The sequence below is a fragment of the Hylobates moloch genome, unplaced genomic scaffold (genome assembly GCF_009828535.3).
Source record: "Hylobates moloch isolate HMO894 unplaced genomic scaffold, HMol_V3 SCAFFOLD_1, whole genome shotgun sequence".
Classification (NCBI taxonomy): Eukaryota; Metazoa; Chordata; class Mammalia; order Primates; family Hylobatidae; genus Hylobates; species Hylobates moloch.
This window is the reverse complement of record NW_026652276.1, coordinates 35,751,738-35,779,133: the sequence shown is the minus strand read 5'-3', so window position 1 is coordinate 35,779,133 and position 27,396 is coordinate 35,751,738. Positions and strand designations below refer to the sequence as shown.

At 37.7% G+C, this 27,396-nt stretch overlaps 1 protein-coding gene across 11 annotated transcripts in view; it reads left to right on the top strand.

Annotated features, from left to right (window-relative positions):
* ZDBF2 (zinc finger DBF-type containing 2) overlaps nucleotides 1-27,396 on the top strand; it is a 44,932-nt gene that overhangs the window by 13,783 nt on the left and 3,753 nt on the right. For 4 of the 11 annotated variants that reach the window (XM_058439257.1, XM_032754789.2, XM_032754792.2 and 1 more), the window contains 2 exons: nucleotides 8,787-8,914; nucleotides 16,400-23,247. In XM_058439257.1, coding sequence (XP_058295240.1) covers nucleotides 8,787-8,914; nucleotides 16,400-23,247 — 6,976 coding nt within the window. Of the gene's footprint in view, nucleotides 1-3,568; nucleotides 3,675-8,786; nucleotides 8,915-16,399; nucleotides 26,100-27,396 lie in introns of those variants that run through there. The other 7 variants (XM_032754793.2, XM_032754791.1, XM_058439282.1 and 4 more) reach the window with 6 other exon arrangements.

Below are 27,396 nucleotides of genomic sequence, written 5' to 3'. Positions count from 1 at the left end.
TGTTTTCATTACAATGGGGAGACTTCACTGAGTAGATCCCTCTTGGTGTTAGGTCTGACGCGGCCTATAAGCAAGCAGCTTTAGTAGCACTGTGTTCCGGTTGCAGGTGCTTGGAGTGGCTGTGGGACCAGGGTCCTAGGCTCATAGGCTTATGAACCTATTGTTGCATTTGGATCTTGGGGTACAGATTTGCTCTTTGGTGGGGTTGGATGTAGGTTGCCCACAGAGCCAGGACCTGTAACTTTTAGGCACCCCCCAGTAGCTGGGGCCCAGGGAGTCAGGTTGTAGCTGAGATTCTACCCCTGAAGGGCAGGGCACAGCACTGACCTGACTCCAGGGAAAAATAGTTGCTCTGGAGGTTTGATCCTGGGGAGCAGGGTGTGGCTGCAGTTCAGAGCTCAGTGGCAACTTAGGTCTCAGGGGATGAGGCATTGTGTAGTAGTGACTCTAGACACTGGGATGGTGGGACTCAGCAGCAGCAGATACACAGCTGTTGTTTGGACCCTGGGTAGGGCAGGGAACAGTACAACAATGACTCCATTCCCCCGGTAAACGAATGTCTCAGCAGCTCAGACTCTAGGGGGCTAGTCTGGTCTAGGAAAGCAGAGTACTAGAGTTGTTTGGCTAGTAGGATGAGGTGTCTAAGCTTAGCCACTCCCCTGTTTCCCTGGGACATGAGGTACTCAGCCCTGGGGTGCACAGCTGCTCAGCTTGGCCAGGACACTGTTTCCCCAGGGGGCAATGTGCTGCTTCAGTTCAGGTTTGGGTGGGGTTGGGGGACAGTGGCGTGACTGTTCCTGGCGGCCATTTCTCTGGGATGCAAGGTGCCACTTCAGCTTAGGTATTGGGGTGTGTGACTACTCTGAATATGTAAGGCAGTTTCCTGCAATTCAGAATGCTACTTCAACCTAGGTGCTGGGGACGCATGACTTCTTTGAGCCACCGAGGTACTATTTTTCTGGGAGGCAGGGTACCACTTCAGCTCCAGCCTGATGGGGTGAGACGAGGGGTGGGTGAAGTGGCTTTACTTCTTCTTGGTTCTGTGAGGAAGGGTTTGACCACTGTTTGTAGCTTGGCCTGGGGATGTGAGGCCACCGGGCTGGGATGATTTAGCAGTGGCTTAGCCTTAGGGATAAAAGGGAGCCATGGCTACTTGCCCCTGGAGCAAAACACATTTCAGCCATAGTTCCACTTGCACGATGGTGTAGTCACATGGGCCACAGGGGCCAGGGCACAGTATTGGCTTCTTCTCTCGGGGAACACAGTGGTGTAGACCCCAGACGGCTCCCTCAGCTGGTCTTTGTCCCTGTGGGGACTGCAGGGGTGAGGTCTGTAGGTGTCCAAGGTGTTAATGGGGGTTGGTTGTTGGGATCCTCTTGCTTGCCTCCTTGCTATAGGGAGAAGTTCTTCCTGGTTCCCAGCTGATCCCGGTTGGGAATGGGGTGGTGGAGGCCTGGCATTCCCTTCTGCTCTCTGTGTTGCCATTCTGAGTTCTTTGCTCACCCTGGTGTCTGTTTCTCTTCTGATGCACTCCATTGCCCTTCTTCAGTTGTTTTTTTTTTTAAATATAGTTGTTTGTTCATTGTGCTGGCCATCTTTTTCCAAGTTTATTCTTTTGCATGTGATATACAGTAGTATCAGCACCATTTGTTGAAAACTATCCTTTCCGCATTCAATTGCCTTGATATCGTTGTTGAAAATCAGTTGACCATAAATATAAGGTTTACTTCTAGACTTTCAATTCCATTTTATTTATCTATATATCTGCTCTGATGCCAGCACCACATAGTCTTGATTACTGTAGCTTTGTAGCAAAATTTGGAATCAGGACATTTGAGTCCTCCAAGTTTGTTCCTCTTTTTCAAGATTGTTTTGGCTATTCTTGGTTCCTTGTATTTCCATATGAATTTAAAGATCACCTTGTTAGTTTCTGCAGAAAAGCAGCTGGAATTCTGGTAGGGATTGTGTTGAATCTGTAGATACATTCATGGGGAATGTACATCTTAATATTAAGTCTTTCAATCCATGAATAGAGGTATGTATTTCCATTTACATAGAGCTTTAAAATCTTTCAGTGGTGTTTTGTAATTTTCAATATTAAAGTTTTACACTTCTTATGCTAAATTTATTCCTAAGCATTTTATTCGTTTTGATGCTATTGTAAATGGAATTGTTTTCTTAAGTTCATTTTGGATTGTTTATTGTGAGTGTATGGAGAGCTTCAATAGATTTTTAAATATTGATCTTGTATCATGCAACCTTGCTGACCTTGTTTATTAGTGCTAATAATTTTTTTGTAGATTCGTTAGAATTTTCTGTGTACTAGATTATGTCCTCTCCAAATAGTTTTACTACTTTTTTCCCCAAACTGTATGCCATTATTTCTTTTTCTTGCCTAATTGCTCTTGCTAGAATTTCTAGTATGATGAGTGTTAAAGTAGTGAGAATGGATATCCTTGTTTTGTTTTGGATCTTAGGAGAAAACTTTCAGTCTTTCGTCATTAAGTTTGATATTAGTTGTGGGTTTTAGACTAATTTGCTAAGTGTTTAATCATGAAAGGGTATAGGCTTTTGTCAAATGCTTTTCTGCAACTATTAGATGTATGTGTTTTTTTCCTTTAGTCTATTAATATAATATATTACAATATTCGTCAGCTCAGGCTGCCATAATAAAATACCATAGACTAGGTAGCTTAAATCAGTGGTCCTCAACCTTTTTGGCACCAGGGACTGGTTTCATGGAAGACAGTTTTTCCACAGATGGGGTGGAGGGGTGGTTTTGGGATTTAACTGTTCCACCTCAGATCATCAGACATTAGATTCTCATAAGGAGCACGCAAGCTAGATCCCTTGCATGCACAGTTCACAATAGAGTTTACGCTCCTATGAGGATCTAATGCCTCCTCTGGTCTGACAGGAGGTGAAGCTCAGGTGGTAATGCTTGCTTGCCTGCCGCTCACCTCGTGCTCTGTGGCCCAGTTCCTAGCAGGCCACAGACCAATACCTAACAGCCCTTCTCACTGTGTCCTCCTCTAGGAGAGGGAGAGGGCGATTTCTCTTCCTAATTTATAAGGCCACCAATCCTACTGAATGATGTCGCTACTGTTAGGACTTCATTTAACCTAAATTACCTCTTAAAAGCCCTGTCTCCAAATATAGTCACATTAGGGGTTAGAACCTTAACATGTGAATTTTGGGGGGATGCATTTCAACCTATAGGAGTTAGATTGATTGGTTTTCAGATGTTAAACTTATCTTGCATTTGTAGGATAAATCCCACTTGGTCATGGTGTATAATCCTTTTTATATGTTGCTGGATTTGGTTTTCTATTAATAATATTTTGTTGAGAATGTTTGCAGCCTTGTATTTCAAGGCTTTGGAGAACTATAAAAGCAGTGAAGTAATATGGGGCCCATATCTAGTGAAGTATTTAACAGAAACAATGGAAGCCAAAAGAAAGAAAAAAACTGCCACCTAGAATTCTCTACTCAATACGTATATCTTTTAATAAGGAAGGTGAAATAAAACTATTTTCAGGAAATAAAAATTAAGGGAATTTGTCACCAGCAGACTCTCACTAAAGGAAAAACTAAAAAGGAGTTCTTCAGGCAGAAGGAAAATGATTCCCGATGGAAGCTCAGAGATACAGGAAGTAATGAAGAACAGTGGAAAGGTAAATATGTAGGCAATCAATCTAAGTGAATACTGTCTTGTGGGATGAACAACAATGGCATATAAATTGGGAGGGGAGTAAATGATGTTAATTTCTAAGGACTTTGCATTGTTTATAAAGAGAATAAAAGTAACAAGTAATTTTAGACGTTGACAGTTCAGGGTTGCTCATTGTAATCTCTTACCAAAATAGACTATGAAAAGTCTGTAACTAACTACAGAGTTAACAGAAAGGGAAAAATTGAAATGATAAAACGTAGTCCACAAGAAGACAAGAAAGGAGAGGAAAAGGGATAATTGTATAGGCAAGAGTAACAGATTGAAAAAGTTAAATACAACTCTATCAATAATATATTAAGTGAAAATAGATTTGATGCTTGAATTGCAACTGTATTCAATATTTTGTCAGAGGTCCTAGTCAAAGAAATAAGGAAAGAAAAATAAAAATGATAAAGATTGGATAAGAAGAAATAAAACTATTATTTATACACAACATGATGGTGGACATAACTCAAAAGATATCTAGGTAAACCATTAGAATCAATAAGTGATTTTAAAAGGTTGTTACACTAATGTAAAAAGAAAGTGTAATTTTATATACAGATACCATGCAGAAAATGAGATAAAAAATCATTTACAATAGCATCAAAGAACATCAAAATCTAGGGAATAATCATAAGAAAATGTAAGATCTTTAAACTAGAAACTAGAAACCTTGAAAGAAATTTTCACGTTCATGGATTGAAGAATCAATATTGTAAACATGTCAGTTCTGCCTAGATTGTTATATTTATCCAATGTAATTTCAATCAAAATCTCAGAGAAGTAATTTTTAATGAAAAGCCAATTCCAAAAATAAATGTGGGAAAGTAAAAGGCTCAGAAAAACTAGGATAATCTTAAGGACAAAGTGAATAGATGTCCTCTATCAGATACTAAAACTTATGAAACTTTAGTCTTTAGTCTTTAAAATAGTGCAGTCTTGCTGCAGAGTTAGAAAGACCATGGAAAAAAACCAGGAATTCCGGAAACAGACACATATATGGATGTCTGATTTGTGACAAAGGTGCTGCACGGCAGTGAGGACAGGACTTTCTTCAATAAATGACACTGGGTCAATTGAATATTCATATGGAGAGGAAAATGAAACTTTATTGCCGAATCACCCTGCATATAAAAATCAGTTAGAAGTAGACTATAGATGTAAATTTTGTAGCCAAAATAGTAAAGCTTCTAGAAACAGGAGAAAATCTCTATGACTTTGATGGTAAAGAGAGATTTCTGGCCACAAAAAGCACTGACAAAGAAAAAAAGATAAAAACTGGACTGCAATAAAGTTTAACAGTAGAAGATGATTAAGAAAGTGAAAAGAAGCTGCAGAGAGGAAGATGGTACTCGAAACACATATAATTGAGCAAAGAACTGGTGTCCAGAATAAGGAATTTCTACAAGTCCATAAGGAAGAGACAGAACATCCATTTGAAAAACAGAGAGACTTGAACAGACCCAACATAAAAGAGGATATCCAGATGGCTAGTAAATATGAAAAGCTATTGCAAAAATTACAGATTAAGGCCACAGTGATATAACAATAAACATCCTTACAATAGCTAAAATTAAAGAGACTGACAATACCAAGTGTTGATAAGGAGGTAGGAATACTGCTGGTAGGGAATATAAATTGGTACAGCCACTTTGGAAGACTGGTCGGTAGGGAGTACTAAAGCTGAACATATGCAAATTTTATGACCCAGAAGTTTCACTCCTACTAATGCACTCAACAAAAATGCATGCACATTGGCACCAAAAGACACATACAAGAAGGTTCTTCACAGCATTATTAGTAATAGCCAAAAGCTGGAAACAACACAAATGTCCATCAAGAGTAGAATGAATAAATAAGATATGGCATATTCATACAATGAAATATTATGCAGAAAAGAAAATGAACAGATTCAGCCAATATGGATGAATATCACATATATAATATTGAGTAAAATAAGCTGAATGCAAAAGCATACATATTATATGACTCCATTTATATACATTTCAGAAAATTTCAAAACTATAGTATTTAAAGTTAGGTAATAGTTACTTTTGGGGAAAAGGGAAGGGATTGGGATGGGACATTACAGGGATTTCTGGATGCTTGTCAACTTTTCATGGATAGATGGGTAAGGATGTGTCTACTTTGTGATAGTTGATTGAGCTGAATGCATATGATTTGTGTACTTTATGTATGTTATACATCAATTCAAAAAATCTAAAGGAACTGATACCTTATAGGATGTAAATGAAATTTTCTAATCACAGTGCTTTTTTCTTTTTGCCTTGGCAGAGAGAGGACAAGGTTGGATTTTAGTATTTATTTTTGTAATTTCAACTTTTATTTTAGATTCGGGGGGACACATGTCCAGGCTTGTTACGTGGGTATGTTGTGTGATGCTGAGGTTTGGGGTACAAATGATCCCATCACCCAGGTAGTGAGCATAGTACCTGATAGGTAGTTTTTCGAGCCCTTTCCCCCTGCCTTGTCTCTCCTGACCCAGTATCTCCCAGTGCCTTTTGTTCCCATCTTTATGTCCACGTGTACCTAATGTTTAGCTCCCACTTAGAAGTGAGAACATGTGGTATTTGGTTTTCTGTTCCTGTGTAAATTTGCTTAGGACGATGGCCTCCAGCTGTATCCATGTTGCTGCAAATGACATGATCTCATTTTTTATGGCTGTGTAGTATTCCATGATGTGTATGTACCACATATTCTTTATTCAGTAAGGTTGGATTTTAACTGAATATTTGTTTCCTTGTGCATTTGTCCCCTTTAAACACCAGGCAATCTAACTCTGGTGATGGGTCCTGGACAGTGGAGAGTTTCGTAGCAGGATTTTGAAAGCATCATAATTTAGATTGTTCCTGGGGCTAGGAGCACTAGCATGGACCTCTGAAGTCAACATGGAAGAAAATAATTCCAAGAGTTGTAACAGTGGTCAGGAGCTAGCAACCTGATTTAAGTTCTTTAACACCTTTACCGTGATATTTTAAAATATCTTTTCTAAGTATTGTTAAATTAAAATGCACTATTATAAATAACATGTTAGAAATATGCCATTTGCTAGCATGATACAATGAAAGGGGATAAGCTTTAGAGTTAGATTCAAATCCTGGCCTTGCTGTTTGCTCAGTATAAAACTTTGGGCAGTTTACTCTAATTCTTTTTTTTCTTTTCTTTTCTTTTTTTCTTTTTTTTCTTTGAGACAGAGCCTCACTCTGTCACCCAGGTTGGAGTGCAGTGATGCAGTCTCGGCTCACTGGAACCTCCGCCTCCAGGGTTCAAGCAATTCTCCTGCCTCAGCCTCCCAAGTAGCTAGGACTACAGGCACGCAGCACCACCATGCCTGGGTAATTTTTTTTTTTTTAATTTTTTAGTAGAGACAGGGTTTCGCCTTGTTGGCCAGGCTGGTCTTAAACTCCTGACCTCAGGTGATCTGCCCACTGCAGCCTCCCAAAGTGCTGGGATTACAGGCCTGAGCCACTGTGCCCAGCCCAGTTTACTGTAATTTTTTGTGCCTTAGTCTTTTCATGCTAAATGGGAACGATATTCTTACTCAGTGAAAAGTCAGTGAAGATTACTGTGTAAATGGAATAGCACTGTGTTTGGTACATCATATAGGTGCTCCATAGGTAGACTTTTTCCCATTCTGCTTGCTAGTCCACTAAATAATATTAGTAAAGAAAGAATCTAACTGTAGAGAGAATTTCAAGACTGAAAAATTTAGTGTATTTATTTTAATTTTGTGTTTAAGTTGGGATTTTTAATTTCTGAAAGAAAATAAAGGTGCCTTTTTTGTCAATTAATCTTTGACCTCTTTTAATACAATAATCCAACCCTGTTCTCTCTCTTAACAGATTTTCATTTTAAAAAACATTTGCTCATTGAAAAATACAAGAATTTATAAGAAAAATTGAAAAATTACCCATAACTGCACCACACTGATATCTGTACTAGTAAGGTTTGGTGTACACTAGTCCCCCCTTATCTGTGGTTGGTTTCGGTTACAGCCAAATGTGGCTTGAAAAGATTAAATGGAAAATTCCAGAAATAAATGGACAAATAAATTGCATGTTATTCTGAGTAGCTTGATGAAATCCTTCGCTGTCACTCATTGTCCCACTCAGGACATGAATCATCCATTTGTCCAGCATATTCCTGCTGTCTGCCCATTAGTCACTCAGTAGGTGTCTTGGTTATTAGATCAACTGTTGGATATCACAGTGCTTGTGTTCAAGTAACCCTTATTTTACTTTTATTACAGTATATTGTTCTAATTGTTTTATTTCATTATCAGTTATTGTCATTAATCCCTTACTGTGTGTAGTTTATAAATTTATCATAGGTACGTAAGGAAAAACATATATAGGTTTGGTACTTATCCACAGTTTCAGGCATCCACTGGGGGTCTTGGAACAAATTCCCTGCGGATAATAGGGGACTACTGTAATTTCTTCCATTTACTTGTCTGTATGTTTTTAAACTGTAGTTTGACATGAAACCATACATGTGGTTTTTGCATTCCTCATTTTTTTCTAAATCCAGTGCCATAGACTGCTCGGCCACACCACACTCATTTTTTCTTAATATGTAACGTTTCCCCATGTTATTAAAAATTTTCTAAATCCAGCGCCTGAGACCACTCAGCCACACTACCACACTCATTTTTTATTAATATGTAATGTTTCTCCATGTTACTTAAAATTCTTTGTATTATTTTAGATAGCTGCATAGTATTACATCTTAGAGCCTATTATAATTGAAGTCTTTTACCGTTAGAAACTTAGGAGGTTTCCAGTTTTTTGTTATGCCATGATAATGGCATCTTTTTTGCATGAATCATTTACCTTTAAGACTATTTCCTTAGGCTATACTTAGGGAAGTCTCATTATTTTACCTAAGGGAAAGTAGTTTTATGGTTTTTAGATGCAAATTTCAGAATTGCTTTATAGAAAAGCTTTCAATTCATAATTTTACCAGGAGTATAGAAATGAATCCATTTTGTCGAACTCTCACTACTGAATACTGTCCATTTAAAAATATTCCATTTCTTTTTTCTTTATAGCATTTGTTCAGTGCTCAGCACAGGAGTTTGACCAGACAGAGTAGACGTCAAATATGTACCAGTAGTTTGATGGAACGTTTCTTACAGGATGTACTGCAGCACCACCCATATCATTGTCAAGAGAGCAGGTAAAGTAGTTGATTGGAATAATATTTATACGTAGTTATATGTTACAGTAGGTGTTTGTGTTCATGTCCCAATCAATACTTTAAGTGAATCTTTGAGTCAAGGAATATAAAGTAAAATTTTAGTAACTTTCATTTGCAATTTAAATTTTTTCTTAGCTGAAGTAAGAAATTTCATTACAGAAGATATGGACTATGTTTTTTTCTAAATAGAAGTCTTAGGCTAATAATTATATATCATTAAGATATTTTATAAGTATGTTATAGGATTAAGCAGGGGGAAAAGGAGGAAAAAACAGTTTTGTTTGTTTGTTTGTTTGTTTTTGAGATGGAGTTTTGCTCTTGTTGCCCAGGGTAGAGTGCAATCGCGCAATCTCAGCTCACCGCAACCTCCACCTCCCAGGTTCAGGCAATTCTCCTGCCTCAGCCTCCTGAGTAGCTGAGATTACAGGCATGTGCCACTGCGCCTGGCTAATTTTTTGTATTTTTATTGGAGTCGAGGTTTCGCCATGTTGGTCAGGCTGGTCTCGAACTCCCGACCTCAGGTGATCCACCCGCCTTGGCCTCCCAAAGTTCTGAGATCCACAGGCGTGAGCCACTGCACCTGGCAAAATAGTTTTTAAAAGGTTAGCAACAGAAAAACTGGTGACAATAGCAGAGTAAGGACAATCAAGTCAAAACTGAGTCAAATCCACATTAATAGAACTCTGCTAATTCTGAGTAAAAGAGATATCAAAAAGAATTGGGTTTTTAAATAATCTGTCTGTATTTTGATAGCTTTTCTTGTATCCATTTGTTTTAGTTGTTTTTAATAAAAGTAATTATTTTGATAACATTTAAGAGTTAATGCCCTATGTTAAAGAAAAACATTGGTAGAAAATCAGATTAAATATTATAGTATGTTTGTAGCTCCAGCTGTACAAGATAAGTTAAAAATAGATCATTGGCACATCTGTGCAGAATTAACTGAGATGTGCACCAGTTAGTAGAAAAAGGGATAAACTTCTTAGAAGCCTTTCAAATCACTAACATAGACCTTAGAAATGGCAAAAATATTTTAATGGGGAAAAGTTAGAGGAAAACAAGATGGTTTCTTAGCTGGTGGGAAGATAGAATTAGCCTATCCTGGGGTCAGTATAAATTTCCATTTTTTTTTTGAGACGGAGTCTTGCTCTGTCACCCAGGCCGGAGTGCAGTGGCATGATCTCAGCTCACTGCAACCCCCGCCTCCCTGGTTCAAGCAATTCTCCCTGCCTTAGCCTCCCGAGTAGCTGGGATTACAGGCACCCATCACCACGCCTGGCTAATTTTTTTGTATATTTAGTAGAGACTGGATTTTGCCGTGTTGGCCAGGCTGGTCTTGAACTCCTGACGTCAGGTGATCTGCCTGCCTTGGCTTCCCAAAGTACTGGGATTACAGGAATGAGTCACCGTGCCCAGCTCCAATGTATAACTCTCATAAGCAGTGCTTCAGCAAACATGTTTTTACATGAATTTTTTTTTTCCTTTTTTTTTGAGACAGAGTCTGGGTCTATTGGCCAGGCTGGAGTGCTATGGCACAATCTTGGCTCACTGCAACCTCCATCTCCCGGGCTCAAGTAATTCTCCTGCCTCAGCCTCTTGAGTGGCTGGGATTATAGGCATATGCCACCATGCCTGGCTAATTTTTGTATTTTTAGTAGAGACAGGGTTTCACCATGTTGGCCAGGCTGGTCTCAAACTCCCGACCTCAAGTAATCTGCCTGCCTTGCCCTCCCAAAGTGCTGGGATTACAGGAGTGAGCCACCACACCCGGCCACATGCAACTATTTCTATGGTATAGCTTGCTAGAATTTGAAGTTCTGGGTCAGAGTTTATGGACCTTAAAATTTTTTTATTTTTATTTTTTAACTTTCCTTTCTGGAATAATTTCAGGCTTACAAAAATGTTGCAAAACTGGTACAAGAAATTCTTGGATCACCTTCCCCTGGCTTTCTCAAGCATTAAATCCAAAATAACCACAGAAGGCCAGGTGCGGTGGCTCACGCCTGTAATCCCAGCACTTTGGGAGGCCAAGGCGGGCTGATGGCTTGAGGTCAGGAGTTCAAGACCAGCCTGGCCAACATGGTGAAACCCCCATCTCTACTAAAAATACAAAAATTAGCTAGGCATGTTGGCACACGCTTGTAGTCCCAGCTACTCGGGAGGCTGAGGCAGAAGAATTCCTTGAATTGCACTCCAGCCTGGGTGACAGAGCTAGACTCCTTCTTTAAAAAAAGATTAAAAAAACCACAGTACAATGATAAAAACTAGGAAACTACAAATGCAGTAGGAGGATCACTTGACTACGGGAGTTGGAGGCTGCAGTGCACTTTGACCTCCCCCCAGCCCGTGAATAGGCGCATCCAGCCTGGGCAACATAGTGAGGCCTGTCTTGGCCTCTAAAAAAAAAAACAAGCCCCAAGCTGGGCGCAGTGGCTCACTCCTGTAATCCTACCACTTTCGGAGGCCGAGGCAGGCGGATCACCTGAGGTCAGGAGTTTGAGAGCAGCCTGACCAACATGGAGAAACCCTGCCTTTACTAAAAATACAAAAAATTAGCTGGGCATGGTGGTGCATGCCTGTAATCCCAGCTACTCAGGAGGCTGAGGCAGGAGAATTGCTTGAACCCGGGAGGCGGAGGTTGCGGTGAGCTGAGATTGTGCCATTGCACTCCAGTCTGGGCAACAAGAGCGAAACTTGGTCTCAAAACAAACAAACAAACCCAAAGCAAAAAACTCCCTGAACCCTGCTCAGAGGGAGCCAGTTTTAAAAACACAAAAACCAAAAACCAAGAAATTACATTGATACCATACTAACAGCTAATCTATAGACCTTGTTTAAATTTTGTTGGTTGTCTTAACTCATGTCCATTTCTTGGACCAGGAACCAATCCAGAATCACACATTGCATTTCGTTGTCAACATCTCCTTAGTTTTCCTTTATCTTAAATAGTTCCTCAGTTTTTCTTTGTTTTTAAGACCATGATACGTTATTTATAGAGTACTGGCCAGTTAATTTATAGGATAGCCTTCAATTTGTGTCTGCCTGATATTTTCTTATGATTAAACTTCGGTTATGCATTTTGGGTGTGAATATCTTAGAATCGATGTGCCCTTCTCAGTGTGTGGCATCAGGAGACACATAATGTTACCGTATCATTTTGGGTGATGTTAGCTTGAGCCACTTGATTAAGGTACTACTGTCTGCCAAGTTACTCCACTGTGAAGTTACTGTTTTTCCTAATTAATAAGGATCGTATGGGGAAGAACTTTGAGACTATGTAAATACCTTGTTTCTTGTCTTACTTTTGCCCACTTATTTTATGCAACCATTAATGACTCCTTGATCAAAATTCTACCATAAAGGAGATCTTTACTTGTTCTTTCACTTATTCAAGTATTTAATACTTATTTATATCATTATAGACTCATGGATATTTCCTTTATTCTATGGGTTTTAATTTGTTACTATTTATTATTTATTTTGTTGCTCAAGTTGTGTATGGACATTTGAAGTCCTTGCTAGACACTTCCTAGAAGGCTATACCAATTTATACTCACACCAGCAGCATAAGAGAATGCTCATTTCCTGTCACTGTTGCTAACACTGGGATTATCAGCTGCTTTTTTCCCTCCCAACATAATAGGCCAAAAATGTGTAGCTATACATACGATAATCCCATATTATCTATTTTCAGGTAGATCTTTTTTGTATTCTGATTGGCCATATTTTATTCTATGATATGTTTGTTAGTATACTTTGCCCATTTTTCTATTGAGTTATTTGTATATTTTGGCTTTGTAAGAAATATTTGAGTACGAGTAATATCCTTTGTATTTTAAATGTGTTACGGATTTTTTTCAGAACCCAATTGTCTTTTAACTGTATATGTTATTCTTTATTATACAGAAATTAAAATTTTTGACTTAATCAGATGTAAGGAGAATTTTTCTTTATGGCTTCTTGTATGCCTCTTTCTTCATGCCTTTGTTTTTTCTTTTAAGTATTTGTAATCATCTTGGAGTTTGTTTTTATATGTGGTGTGAGGCAGGACTTCTTGTATCTCTAATTATCCTTGCTGATATAAAATGTCACCACCTGTGTCATAACCCAAGTTCTTATATTTGTGTATATGTGTGTATGTATATCTCATTTTGAATACCATTTTGTTTCCTTGATTTAAAAGAAATCCCATGCCAATAGTACATTATTTTATTATATATGTATATGCTTTCTAACTTATAGGATTCATAATTTTAAAACATTTCCTTTCTGTTCCCCCCTTGTCTAGACATTGTAAATTTTTCTATTTTAGCTTTCCTGAAAATCAGTTCTTGCTTTATTTTTGTTTCATCTTCATTAATTTTTTCGTTTTCTTCATGTATTTCGTCTACCTTTTTATGGGGGCAATTTGGTTGTTATTTTTTTCATCTTAAATTGGGTGCCCAGTTGTATTTATGAATTCTTTTCTTAATGGAAGTATTTAAAAGTATGATGTTTTTATTTTGGCCATATCTCAGTTTTTCTTTCTTTTAGATAATTTAAAAAATGGTTTTTTTTTTTTTAGCTCAAGAGTTTTTCTTTTTAGCTCAAGAGTTTAGCTGTTTTTTGTTCGTTTGTAGGTCTCACTCTGTGGCCCAGGCTGGAGTGCAGGGTGTTATTATAGCTCACTGTAGTCTCAAAGTCCTGGGCTCAAGTGATCCTCCTGCTTCAGCCTCTCGAGTATCTGGGACTATAGGCATGTACCACCATGCCTGGCTTATTTTTTAAATTTTTTGTAGAAACAGGATCTCATTATGTTGCCAAGGCTGGTCTCGAACTCTTGGCCTCAAGTGATCCTCTCACTTGAGTCTTCCAAAGTGGGTGGATTACAGGCATGAACCACCACACCTGGCCACCTGGCCAAAAGAGTGGTTTTTAATCTTTAATGGTTAGATTTTTAGAGAGCTTTTTTTGTTGTTGTGTAGTTACAAATGATGAGTTAAATGTGGATTATGATTTAATTGTTAAACATATTACACACACAAATACAGATGCAGATCAAAGCATCCAGATGGCAGTTCATGACCTTCTTGGGATTTTACCAACTGTGTGATTTTATGATTATACCTTCTTTTCTTTTCCCCCGTTTCTTTCTTTTCTTAGCTACATATTGCACAATTGGCTTTATTTTGAGAATGTTGTGATAGTCCTTAAGACAAATGAAGATAGTTTAGGGTTCTGAAAAACTAGAGTGAAGTGGTTGTTGCACTGCAATGTCATTGTTGAGAAGTATGAAAAATTAGAATTTTTTTTGCTGCATCACAATACTTTTTTTTTTTTTTTGAGACGGAGTCATTCTCTGTCCCCCAGGCTGGAGTGCAGTGGCGTGATCTCGGCTCACTGCAAGCTCCGCCTCCCGGGTTCACGCCATTCTCCTGCCTCAGCCTCCCGAGTAGCTGGGACTACAGGCGCCCGCCAACAGCTGCATCACAATACTTTTGATGCAGGGTTAACATTTTTATTTTCTAAATTCAAAATTAATGTTGAGGTAATAAATTTATATGGGAAAGATAGTAACAGTAATACTTAGGCTAAAATAAAATTGCATATGGCTGACACATATATGCATGTTCTCTTAGACAAATGACATCTCAAATTGGAAAAATTCAATAAATTTTTAGGTGTTTATTTTTAATTGTTATAGGCTATTTTTATAACCAAACAGTTTTAGATTAATGGAAACATTGAGGAAATAGTACAGAGTGTGCCTATAATACTCTCTTACCCAATTTCTCTATTATTAACATTAATGTGGTATCTTTGTTACAAGTAATGAACTGATATTAGTAAAGTCCATGGTTTATTCAGACTTCTTAGTTTCTACTTAAACTAAGTTTTCTTAAACTAAGATTTCCTTAGTTTTACTACTTTTTCTGTTTCAGAATCACATCTGGGATACCACATTACATTAACTTGTAATGTCTCTTTAGGTGCCTCTTGGCTGTGACAGTTTAATCTTTTTTTTTTTTTCTTAAACAAGTCTAGATGTGATGATACTTATCTCTTTGAATTGTTATTATTTTTTCTGTGTCTGCCTTCTGCAGCTACTTGAATGGTCTTTCAAAGGCAGCTTAACTTTTTTTGAATTTGCCTTAGTACCTAGCATAGTGCCTGTAATGCAGTAGTAAGTCCTTAGTAGATGGTTGTTATGTGAATGAATGTTTGCCTGACTTTAAGAATTCAGGACATGGCAATATCATTAGGTCAGCTGGTTTTATGTACATGAAAGAGCAGTCCCTGAAATGCTTTGGTCAAACATATTGTCTTGATACTGGTAGAAGAGATTCATAGACTGATTTTAGATATGAAAGTTTTGGGTCTTTTTAAAAATAATGGAATTTAAATTTTGAATGGGAAATACATATACATAGACATAATTCACAGTGCACGTTCAAAAGTAAGTCTTCTTAAATTGCTGCCATCCTGTAATCTCTTCCCTAGAGGTAACACTTGACACCTCTAGACTTCTACAGTTGTATGTGCCATTCTCCAGATATTCTAAGTGCATTATTTTTTTCCCTTCTGTTTTACATAAATGGTAGCTTTCTGTGTACCCTTGCTTTTCACTAACAATGTTTATAGTAATTGGTTTTTATTTGTATATATAGAGCTGCTTTATTATTTTTAAAAACCACATTGTATTCCATTAAATACCATTAATTAACCAGTACCCAGTTACTGAGTATTCAGGTTAATTCTAGTCATTTGCTATTACCCCTCCCTCTCCTCAAAAATAGCAGTAAATATTCTTGTACATGCCTCATTAAACACATGAGAAAGCCAAAAGTGGAATTAGAGGTCAAAGGGTATGTACATTCTTAATTTTAATAGACATTGCCAAATTGCTCTTTGTAGAGGTTACAAATCTACATAGAGGTTAACCAGTAACTGTTAACTGATCTATATTCCTATGAACAATGTATTAAAGTGCCTTTGTCCTTACATCCTCACCAAAACAATGTGTTAAGATAATAATAGATAACATTTGTGAATGCTTACTATGTGCCAAGCTGTTTCTTTGTTTTAATGCTCTTTACATGTAACAATTAATTTACTCATCAAAACAATCTCTTGAGGGAAAATAGTGTAAAATTCCCTTTTTTTGGAGACAGAAACTGAAGCATACAAAGTAACATATGTCAAACTTTTTGCTGTTTACTACTCTGATAACTGAAAAATAATATATGATTTTATTTGTTTAGTTATTCATGTTTAGGGGCCATTTGTATTTAAGTAGCAATTGGTGGAGCCACCTCCACCTTCTGCAGTAATTCCCCTTCTGCGGTCCATGCAGTGTTCAGCCTGGATTCCTTGTCCTTTAAGGATAGTCCAGAACAGAAAGCAAATAACATTTATTATGCCTCTATTTTAATATTTTAAACAGACATTAGAATATGTTTATGAGTTTTCCCCCTTTCTTTTTAGTTCAACACAAGATGAGACACATGTGAATACTGGGTCATCATCTGAAGTGGTGCATTTGGATGATGCTTTTTCTGAAGAAGAGGAAGAGGATGACGATAAGGTTGAGGATGAGGATGCTACCGAAGAGAGACCCTCCGAGGTTTCAGAACCTATTGAAGAGTTACATTCCAGACCTCGTGAATCTCAGGAAGGCACGCAGGAGGTTTCAGTTCGACCATCAGTTATTCAAAAACTGGAGAAGGGACAGCAGCAGCCCTTGGAGTTTGTTCATAAAATTGGGGCCGGTGTGAAAAAATGTAACCTAGTAGATATTGGTCAGGCTACAAATAATGGAAGCAACCTGGTACGCCCCCCAGTGATTTGTAATGCTCCTGCTAGTTGTTTACCTGAAAGCTCTAATGATAGACCAGTTACAACTAATACAACTAGTTTACCACCAGCAGCTCATTTGGATTCAGTTAGCAAATGTGACCCAAACAAAGTTGAGAAATATCTTGAACAGCCAGATGGGGCCTCTAGAAATCCTGTGCTATCATCCCATGTAGAAACTTCTTCATTTTCATATCAGAAAGCTAAAGAATCAAATAAGAAATCTTTACGCATGAATTCAGATAAGTTGGTTTTGTGGAAAGATGTAAAATCTCAGGGTAAAACTTTGTCAGCTGGCTTGAAATTCTATGAACGCATGGGTACTAAGGGCTCCTTAAGAGTTAAATCTCCTTCCAAATTAGCAGTAAACCCGAATAAAACTGACATGCCTTTTAATAAAGGAATCTTTGAAGATACTATTGCAAAGAACCGTGAGGAATTCTTTTCTAATATGGATTGTACCCAAGAAGAAAAGCATTTGGTTTTTAACAAGACAGCCTTTTGGGAACAGAAGTGCTCAGTGAGTTCTGAAATGAAGTTTGATTGTAGCTCTCTTCAGTCAGCATCTGATCAGCCCCAAGAGACTGCACAAGACTTCAGTCTTTGGAAGGAGGAGCGAATTGACCAAGAAGATAACTATGAATCTAGAGGTTCAGAAATGAGTTTTGATTGCAGTTCCTCTTTTCATTCACTGACTGACCAATCTAAAGTGAGTGCCAAAGAAGTAAACCTTTCCAAGGAAGTACGTACTGATGTACAGTATAAGAATAATAAATCTTATGTTTCTAAAATAAGTTCTGATTGTGATGACATTCTTCACTTGGTTACCAACCAATCCCAAATGATTGTTAAAGAAATAAGTCTTCAGAATGCAAGGCATATTAGCCTGGTTGACCAAAGCTATGAATCTAGTAGTTCTGAAACAAATTTTGATTGTGATGCTTCACCTCAGTCCACTAGTGACTACCCCCAACAATCTGTAACAGAAGTAAACCTTCCTAAGGAAGTGCACATTGGTTTGGTTGATAAGAACTATGGTTCCAGTAGCTCTGAAGTAAGTGCTGATTCTGTTTTCCCACTGCAGTCAGTGGTTGACCGACCCCCAGTGGCTGTCACAGAAACAAAACTTTGGAAGAAGGCTCATACTGGCTTGGTTGATAACTATGGATCGAGTTGTTCTGAAGCAAGTTTTGATTGTGATGTTTCTCTTGAGTCAGTAGTTGATCATCCCCAACTGACTGTCAAAGGAAGAAACCTGAAAGGTAGACAAGTCCACCTAAAACATAAGAAGCGTAAACCCAGTAGTGCTAAAGCACATCTTGATTGTGATGTCTCACTTGGGACAGTTGCAGATGAATCCCAGAGGGCTGTTGAAAAGATAAATCTTCTGAAGGAGAAGAATGCTGACCTTATGGATATGAACTGTGAATCCCATGGTCCTGAAATGGGTTTTCAGGCTGATGCTCAATTAGCTGACCAGTCTCAAGTAGCAGAAATAGAGCCTCAGAAAGTGGATGTTGACCTTGAGAATAAGAGTGTTCAGTCTAGCGGTTCTTCTCTAAGTTCTGATTCTCCGGCTTCTCTTTATCATTCAGCTCATGATGAGCCTCAAGAAGCTTTGGATGAAGTAAATCTTAAAGAGTTAAACATTGACATGGAAGTTAAGAGCTATGATTGCTCCAGCTCTGAGTTGACTTTTGATTCTGATCCGCCTCTTCTGTCAGTTTCTGAGCAGTCTCATCTGGATGCTGAAGGAAAAGAACGGCACATTGACCTGGAAGATGAGAGCTGTGAGTCAGATAGTTCTGAAATAACTTTTGATTCTGATATTCCTCTTTATTCAGTAATTGAACAACCTGAAGTAGCTGTTTATGAGGAAGAAACTGTTGATCTGGAAAGTAAAAGTAATGAATCTTGTGTTTCTGAAATAACTTTTGATTCTGATATTCCTCTTCATTCAGGAAATGATCACCCTGAAGTAGCTGTTAAAGAAGTAATTCAGAAAGAAGAGTACATTCACTTAGAAAGGAAGAATGATGAACCCAGTGGTTCTGAAATAAGTTCGGATTCCCATGCCCCTCTTCATTCAGTGACTAATTCTCCCGAAGTAGCTGTTAAAAAGCTAAATCCTCAAAAAGAAGAGCAGGTACACTTAGAAAATAAGGAAAATGAACCTATTGATTCTGAAGTAAGTTTGGATTATAATATCATTTTTCATTCAGTGACTAGACATTCTGAAGATCCCATTAAAGAAATAAGCCTTCACACAAAAGAGCACATGTACTTAGAAAATAAGAGTGTTTTTGAAACAAGTTTGGATTCTGATGTCCCTCTTCAGTCAGCGACTCACAAACCTGAAGTAATTGTCAAAGAAACATGGCTTCAAAGAGAAAAGCATGCTGAATTCCAAGGTAGAAGTACTGAATTCAGTGGTTCAAAAACAAGTTTAGATTCTGGTGTCCCTCATTATTCAGTAACTGAACCTCAAGTAGCTGTTAACAAAATAAACAGAAAGAAGCAATATGTTCTAGAAAACAAGAATGATAAATGTAGTGGTTCTGAAATAATTTTGGATTCTAATGTTCCACCTCAGTCAATGACTGACCAACCTCAACTAGCTTTTTTGAAGGAAAAACATGTTAATCTGAAGGACAAAAATAGTAAATCAGGTGACTCTAAAATAATCTTTGATTCTGAACAACTTCAGGAAGCGGTTAAAAAAATAGACCAATGGAAGGAAGAGGTTATTAGCCTGAAAAATAAGATTAATGAAACTAGTACTTATAAATTAATACATGATCCTGATGTTTCTGTCCAATCTGTAGCTGATCAACCCAAAGTAGCTATTAAACATGTAAACCTTGGGAATGAAAACCATATGTACTTGGAAGTTAAGAACAGCCAATATAGTTGTTCGGAAATGAATTTGGATTCTGGTTTCTTGGGTCAGTCAATAGTCAATCGACCTCAAATAACTATTTTGGAGCAGGAGCACATTGAACTAGAAGGTAAGCACAATCAATGTTGTGGTTCTGAATTAAGTTTTGATTCTGATGACCCTCTTCAGTCAGTGGCTGACCGGCTGAGAGAAACCGTTAAAGAAATAAGCCTTTGGAAGGATGAAGAAGTTGACATGGAAAGGAGAAATGAAGCTAAGGGTTTTGAAATTATGTATGATTCTGATGTTCTTCAGCCCCAACCTGAAGAAGTACTTAAGGAGGTCAGTCTTTGGAAAGAGCATGTTGACATGGAAAATAAGATTGTCAAACCTACAGATTCCAAAATAAAATTTGATTCTCATGAACTCCTTCAGTCCGTGACTAATAAAATTCCAAGGGCGAATAAAGAAATCAATCTCTTGAGGGAGGAACATGTTTGTCTGGATGATAAGGGCTATGTGCCCAGTGATTCTGAAATAATTTATGTTTCAAATATCCCTCTTCAGTCAGTAATAAAACAACCACAAATTTTGGAAGAGGAGCATGCCAGTCTGGAAGATAAGAGCAGTAATTCTTGTAGTCCTGAAGAAAGTTCTGATTCCAATGACTCTTTTCAGGCAGCAGCAGATGAGCTTCAAAAACCTGTCAAAGAAATAAATCTTTGGAAGGAAGACCATATTTACCTGGAAGATAAGAGCTATAAATTAGGTGATTTTGATGTAAGTTATGCTTCTCATATTCCTGTTCAGTTTGTGACTGATCAATCTTCTGTACCTGTCAAAGAAATAAACTTGCAAAAGAAGGATCATAATGATCTAGAAAGTAAGAACTGTGAAGTTTGTGGTTCTGAAATAAAATGTCATTCTTGTGTTCATCTTCAGTCAGAAGTTGACCAACCTCAAGTGTCTTACAAAGAGGCAGACCTTCAGAAGGAAGAGCATGTTGTCATGGAAGAAAAGACCGATGAACCTAGTGATTCAGAAATGATGTATGATTCTGATGTTCCTTTTCAAATAGTAGTTAACCAATTTCCAGGGTCAGTCAAAGAAACCCACCTTCCAAAGGTGGTACTTGTGAATCTGGTGCCCAGTGATAGTGATTATGAAGTAATTTCAGATGATATTCCCCTTCAGTTAGTGACTGACCCACCTCAGTTGACTATCAAAGATATCAACTGTATAAATACAGAATGTATTGATATAGAAGATAAGAGCTGTGACTTTTTTGGTTCTGAAGTCAGATGTAGTTGTAAAGCCTCTACTCCCTCAATGACAAACCAATGCAAAGAGACTTTCAAAATAATAAACCGGAAGAAGGACTATATTATTCTGGGAGAGCCAAGTTGTCAATCTTGTGGTTCTGAAATGAATTTTAATGTTGATGCCTCTGATCAGTCCATGACTTACGAGTCACAAGGACCTGATGAGAAAATGGTGAAATATATTGACTCAGAAGATAAGAGCTGTGGATATAATGGTTCTAAAGGAAAATTTAATTTGGAAGACACTTCTCATCGAACGACTCACCGACTGCAGAAAGCTCACAAAGAAGCCAACCTTTGGAAAGATCCAAGAAATGCTGGCCTAAAAGGTAAGAGCTGTCAGTCTAGTGCTTCTGCAGTGGATTTTGGTGCCTCTTCCAAGTCAGCGCTCCATCGAAGGGCTGATAAAAAAAAACATTCGAAGCTAAAACATAGAGATCTAGAAGTGAGCTGTGAGCCAGATGGTTTTGAGATGAATTTTCAGTGTGCTCCCCCTCTTCTGTCTGATACTGATCAGCCTCAAGAAACTGTTAAGAAAAGACACCCTTGTAAGAAGGTATCTTTTGACTTGAAAGAAAAGAACCGTGATTCCCAGTCAAGCTCTGTTCCCAAGGTTGATTCTGTAAGGAACCTGAAAAAAGTAAAGGATGTCATAGAAGATAATCCTGATGAACCAGTTCTTGAAGCCTTGCCTCATGTACCTCCTTCATTTGTGGGGAAAACATGGTCTCAGATAATGAGAGAAGATGACATAAAAATTAATGCTCTTGTGAAGGAGTTTAGGGAAGGTCGTTTCCACTGTTACTTTGATGATGACTGTGAGACCAAAAAAGTTTCTTCGAAGGGGAAAAAAAAGGTTACCTGGGCTGACTTGCAAGGTAAGGAGGACACTGCACCAACTCAAGCTGTGTCAGAGAGTGATGATATTGTCTGTGGTATTTCAGATATTGATGACTTGTCAGTGGCCTTAGATAAACCATGCCATCGTCATCCTCCAGCAGAGAGGCCTCCTAAGCAAAAGTGGCGTGTGGCTTCTCAATGCCAGACAGCGAAAATCAGCCATAGTACTCAGACCAGTTATAAGAATTACCCAGTGATGAAAAGAAAAATAATTAGACAAGAGGAAGACCCACCAAAAAGTAAGTGTTCACGTTTACAGGATGACAGAAAAACCAAAAAGAAAGTCAAAATTGGGACAGTTGAATTTCCTGCATCATGTACTAAAGTTTTGAAGCCTATGCAACCCAAAGCCTTAGTCTGTGTTCTTTCTTCTTTAAATATTAAACTGAAGGAGGGTGAAGGCCTTCCTTTCCCTAAAATGAGGCACCGTAGTTGGGATAATGATATTCGGTTTATATGCAAATATAAACGGAATATCTTTGATTATTATGAGCCCTTGATTAAGCAAATTGTAATTAGTCCTCCCCTGAATGTAATAGTACCAGAGTTTGAGAGGCGTAACTGGGTTAAAATTCATTTTAATAGGAGCAACCAAAACTCCAGTGCAGGAGATAATGATGCTGATGGACAAGGCTCTGCTTCAGCACCTTTAATGGCAGTGCCGGCAAGATATGGATTTAATTCACATCAGGGAACCAGTGACTCTTCTCTGTTTCTGGAAGAATCAAAGGTTCTGCATGCTCGTGAGGTTCCAAAGAAAAGAAATTTCCAGCTAACATTTTTAAATCGTGATGTTGTCAAAATCTCTCCAAAATCAGTTAGAAATAAGCTTTTGGAAAGTAAAAGTAAAAAGAAAATTCACGGAAAGAAGGTGACCACTAGTAGTAATAAGCTAGGTTTTCCCAAAAAGATTTATAAACCAATTATTCTCCGGCAAAAACCCAGAAAAGCTTCAGAGAAACAGTCAATTTGGATTCGGACCAAACCAAGTGATATCATTAGAAAGTATATTTCGAAATACTCTGTTTTTTTACGTCATAGATATCAGTCCAGGAGCGCTTTTCTTGGAATGTATCTGAAGAAGAAAAAATCTGTTGTCAGTAGGCTAAAGAAGGCGAAGAGAACAGCTAAAGTGCTTTTGAACTCCTCAGTTCCACCAGCTGGTGCTGAAGAGCTGTCAAGCGCTATCGCAAATCCTCCTCCAAAGCGACCTGTGCAGGCTTCTTGCCGCGTTGCAAGGAGGAGGAAGAAGAATGATGAAAGCTACCATGGCCGACAGAGAAATCCTTCTACACCTGTGAGAGCATATGATCTGAGAAGCTCATCTTCTTTACAACAACGTGAGAGAATGATGACTCGGCTAGCAAACAAATTGAGAGGTAATGAGGTAAAATAGAAGTTGGTTTTGTGTTCAGGCTAGTTGAGGATTCAGTACTTCAGTTGAAATATATTTGGTACTTTGTGCACACAGCTTTCCCAGCTTTGGTGAGAAAACTAATCTTGAACTATTTTGCTATAAATATTATTTTTCAGAATTTTTATATTCATTTAAAATTAGTGTTTAGAGTCCTTTCATTTTAAGATTCAGAAGCAGCCTTTGTCCAACATTTTCTGTAGAAGAACTTCATCTTAATTTATGTCACAAAATAATTTAGCACCGTATATAGGATTTTGTTCCTTAAATCATATCCCTCTTATTTTTTATGATTATCTCTTATGCCAGCAAATTTAACATTGTGAGAATGAATATAGCAAACTTATTAAAAAGAAAGAACTATAATGAATTATGTCAACTTTTGAATGGGGTTGACTTAAATGAATACAAACAAAATATAAGTTTTCTTTCTTTTTAAAGCATTCCAGAAAATGAGATTCCATAATCTGTAATACAGTTTTTAAAAACTGGTGATTTTTTTTTATGCATAACACAAACTCCTCCTGCTTCATGTAAATTGGATCTGCAAGTCTCTAACTTTTATCATTTGGACACATGCACACATACAGTCTCTAGGTTTTTTGGGTTAGCCTATTAGATCTTAAAGGGGAAAATAATTTTGCCCACGTGTTTAGGCGTTTCTTCCCCCCTTTTTTTAACCACCTTTACTCCCTTCTACATGAAGAGTTGGTGGTTTAATATGAAAATCCAGGTTACTTTGTGGCCTTATCCCCTAAAAATACTTTAGGCATTACCATATCAGTTTTTATTTTTATTTTTATTTATTATTATTATTTTTTGAGACAGAGTCTCACTCTGTTGCCCAGGCTGGAGTGCAGTGGCCTGATGTCAGCTCATCACAACCTCCGCCTCCTGGGTTCAAGCAATTCTGCTGCCTAAGCCTCTCGAGTAGCTGGGACTATAGGCGTGCGCCACCATGCCCGGCTAACTTTTGTATTTTTAGTAGAGATGGGGGTTTCACTGTGTTGGCCAGGCTGGTTTCAAACTCCTGACCTCGTGATCCACCCGCCTCAGCCTCCCAAAATGCTGGGATTATAGGTGTGAGCCACCATGCCCAGCCTACCATATCAGTTTTTAATAACTTGAACTGAAATTATTGGCCTGGTAATATTTGGGCAGGCCATTAATTCTCATTAGAAAATTACTTAATATTTCAAAAAACTGAATAAAACTGGTAATCTTTGTGGAGGCCCATTTTGCAAGTGGAAACCTGTATTTATACATTAGTTTGTCTTTAACTTGTTAACAGATTTTAACAGTTCAAATGAAAGATGTTAACGAGATGCAGTTTGAGTCTGGGATACTCAGAATAGATCCAGAACCTTTATTCAGGGACACTGGTTGAGTTGGTACAGATGCATTCAGTTGTCATTCATTCATGTTAAGCCAAGATCCTGGATCTTCTATCGTTAATGTTAAGAGGAAACATGAATTACAACTATATTGTATGACTGCCATATTTTATTGAAACTAAGGTCAATGTTGAACCATATCTTGATTTCAGAATTTAAAATGTGTTACCTTAGAAATAATGAAATATAGTGTAACAGTTGGTTTCTAAATGTGGTTTTATTTCAGGGGCCATTATTTAACCTGTGTGTATGCTATGATGGAGTTCTTTTGTAATTTCTTTACTTCTAAATTTAAGTAGTAATTATGTTTAAAAACAAATGTTTTTGTCTTTAGTTGCAAAGCAGTATATGTCTCGTTTCCTTCAACCTTGCCTCCTCATACACAAATATATTTTCATTTCTCTTCTTAAAAGATCACTGTGGGCCAGTAGTTCAAAATAATCCTCCAATTTTAATTTAGGAACAAAGCTTTGTCCTACTGACTAGGAAGTAAACAAACAGCTGATATATAAAATACTCTATTTGTGGGTATTGGTGTCTTTTTTCCCTATGGAATAGACACATAGTTCCCTTAAATGTTATTAATAGACATTCTACATTCTTTCAGTGTAAGTTTAAAAGCAAGAGATCAAATGAAAATGTGTACTATGTACATATGATGTGTCATACCGTGATTACATCATGCAGAGAGAACAGTTCCTATAATTCAAGTAATTAAAATTTCAAGTTATAAAAATGTTACCATTTTCACATTGGAAGCCCTTCTAAGTACCATTTTCATTGGGGGCAGAGAGAAGGTTTATATTTAAATTTTATGTTACCAGACATAAAAGTACAGTGCAGTACTGATGATTTTGTTTAAAGTTTTTGAAATGTTTACTAAGTTCTTGTAATCATTATTATTTTAGACAAGCTTGAAAACTTGAAATTGTTGAAACTTATAATTTAAATTAAATTGGAAATTACTTTCAGAATTTGGTAGTATACAAGATGTGCCCCTTTGTCTAAATAAATGTTGGCTTAATTTGCAGAATAGATATAACAATTGATGTTTTTGTGTATTCAAGAATGCATTAAATTCTTTTAGTAGTAAAAAGTCAAATTACAACCATAATGAGTATTTTAATCTTGTTCTTGTTCAGTATTTTGCATAGATTTTTATTGTAATTGTCCTGAGTTCTACAGTATGTGAACAATATCGTGTGAAGTGTGTTTTTGCATTTGTGCATTTAAATTATTTATGTAACTAGGGCTGTGAGTAACACTTTTTTTTTTTGGTTAAAGAAAAGCTATATTTAAATATTCAAATAATTATATATTTCCATGTAAAACTAATGTGAAGACTAATGTATTTTTTATATTGCAGTGTAAAAGCTAAACTTGTTTTTGATGTTATCAAGATAAAATTTATTAAACCTTGAAATTTGTCTGTTCTCTCTTCATGTTAGAAACTGTTTCTGGGAATACTTGAAGAATAAGAGAATAATGGCCTGAGAGATAATAAATGAGAGAATGTAAATGTTGATGCCAGTGAGAAAGTAGTTTAACCAAAGATATACAGATTATATTCGATGCAGTAGTTATTTCAAAGGATTAAAATTAAACCATTTGTCTGGTGGAGTGGTGGATTAGCAGCTTTTCACTTTGTGTACCTGTATTGAAAGGGCCCGTGAACAAGACTGAGTTCATGAGGCTCTATCTATATCACTGTGTGACACCTACTGGGAAGGGAGAACTTGGGAGCCTCCACTACCACAGCATGTATTATAAAAGACAAGAAAACACGAGAAAGTGTATGTGTGTCAGTGAGGTAGGTGCCTTTGGCCCCAGTAGTACTGACTTCCAGAGTTTGTTGGCCTAGATGTTATTGCCAGGATAAACAACATCCTAATCTTTTTTTTTCCTTTCTTGAGGTGGAGCCTCTCTTTGTCGCCCAGGCTGGAGTGCAGTGGTGCAACCCCCGCCTTCCAGGTTCAAGTGATTCTCCTGTCTCAGCCTCCCGAGTAGCTGGGATTACAGGCATGCGCCACCACACCCAGCTAAATTTTGTATTTTTAGTAGAGATGGGGTTTTACCATGTTGGCCAGGCTGGTCTTGAACTCCTGACCTCAGGTGATCCACCCACCTTGGCCTCCCAGAGTGCTGGGATTACAGGCATGAGCCACCACGCCCGGCCCCTAATCTTTATAAAAAATCATGGCCGGGCGTGGTGGCTCAGGCCTGTAATCCCAGCACTTTTTGGGAGGCCGAGGCGGGCAGATCACGAGGTCAGGAGATCAAGACCATCCTGGCTAACATGGTGAAACCCCGTCTCTACTAAACAAAATACAAAAAATTAACCGGGCGTGGTGGCAGGTGCCTGTAGTCCCAGCTACTCAGGAGGCTGAGGCAGGAGAATGGCGTGAACCTGAGAGGCGGAGCTTGCAGTGAGCCGAGATCGCACCACTGCACTCCAGCCTGGGCGACAGAGCGAGACTCTGTCTCAAAAAAAAAAAATAAATAAAAAAATTACTACAGTGAAAATGTAAAGTGGAAGTCCATTTTCAGCAAAGGGCTGCTATGTAAAGAAAATATAGTTTGTTGTTGAATCTTTAACTATAAACTTAACAATTTTCTGTGTTTATAATTTATTAAATAGTGTAATTTATTTCCAGGTTTACTTATTTTAAGGTTAAAAGTGTGTGTGTGTGTGTGTGTGTGTGTGTGTGTGTGTGTGTGTG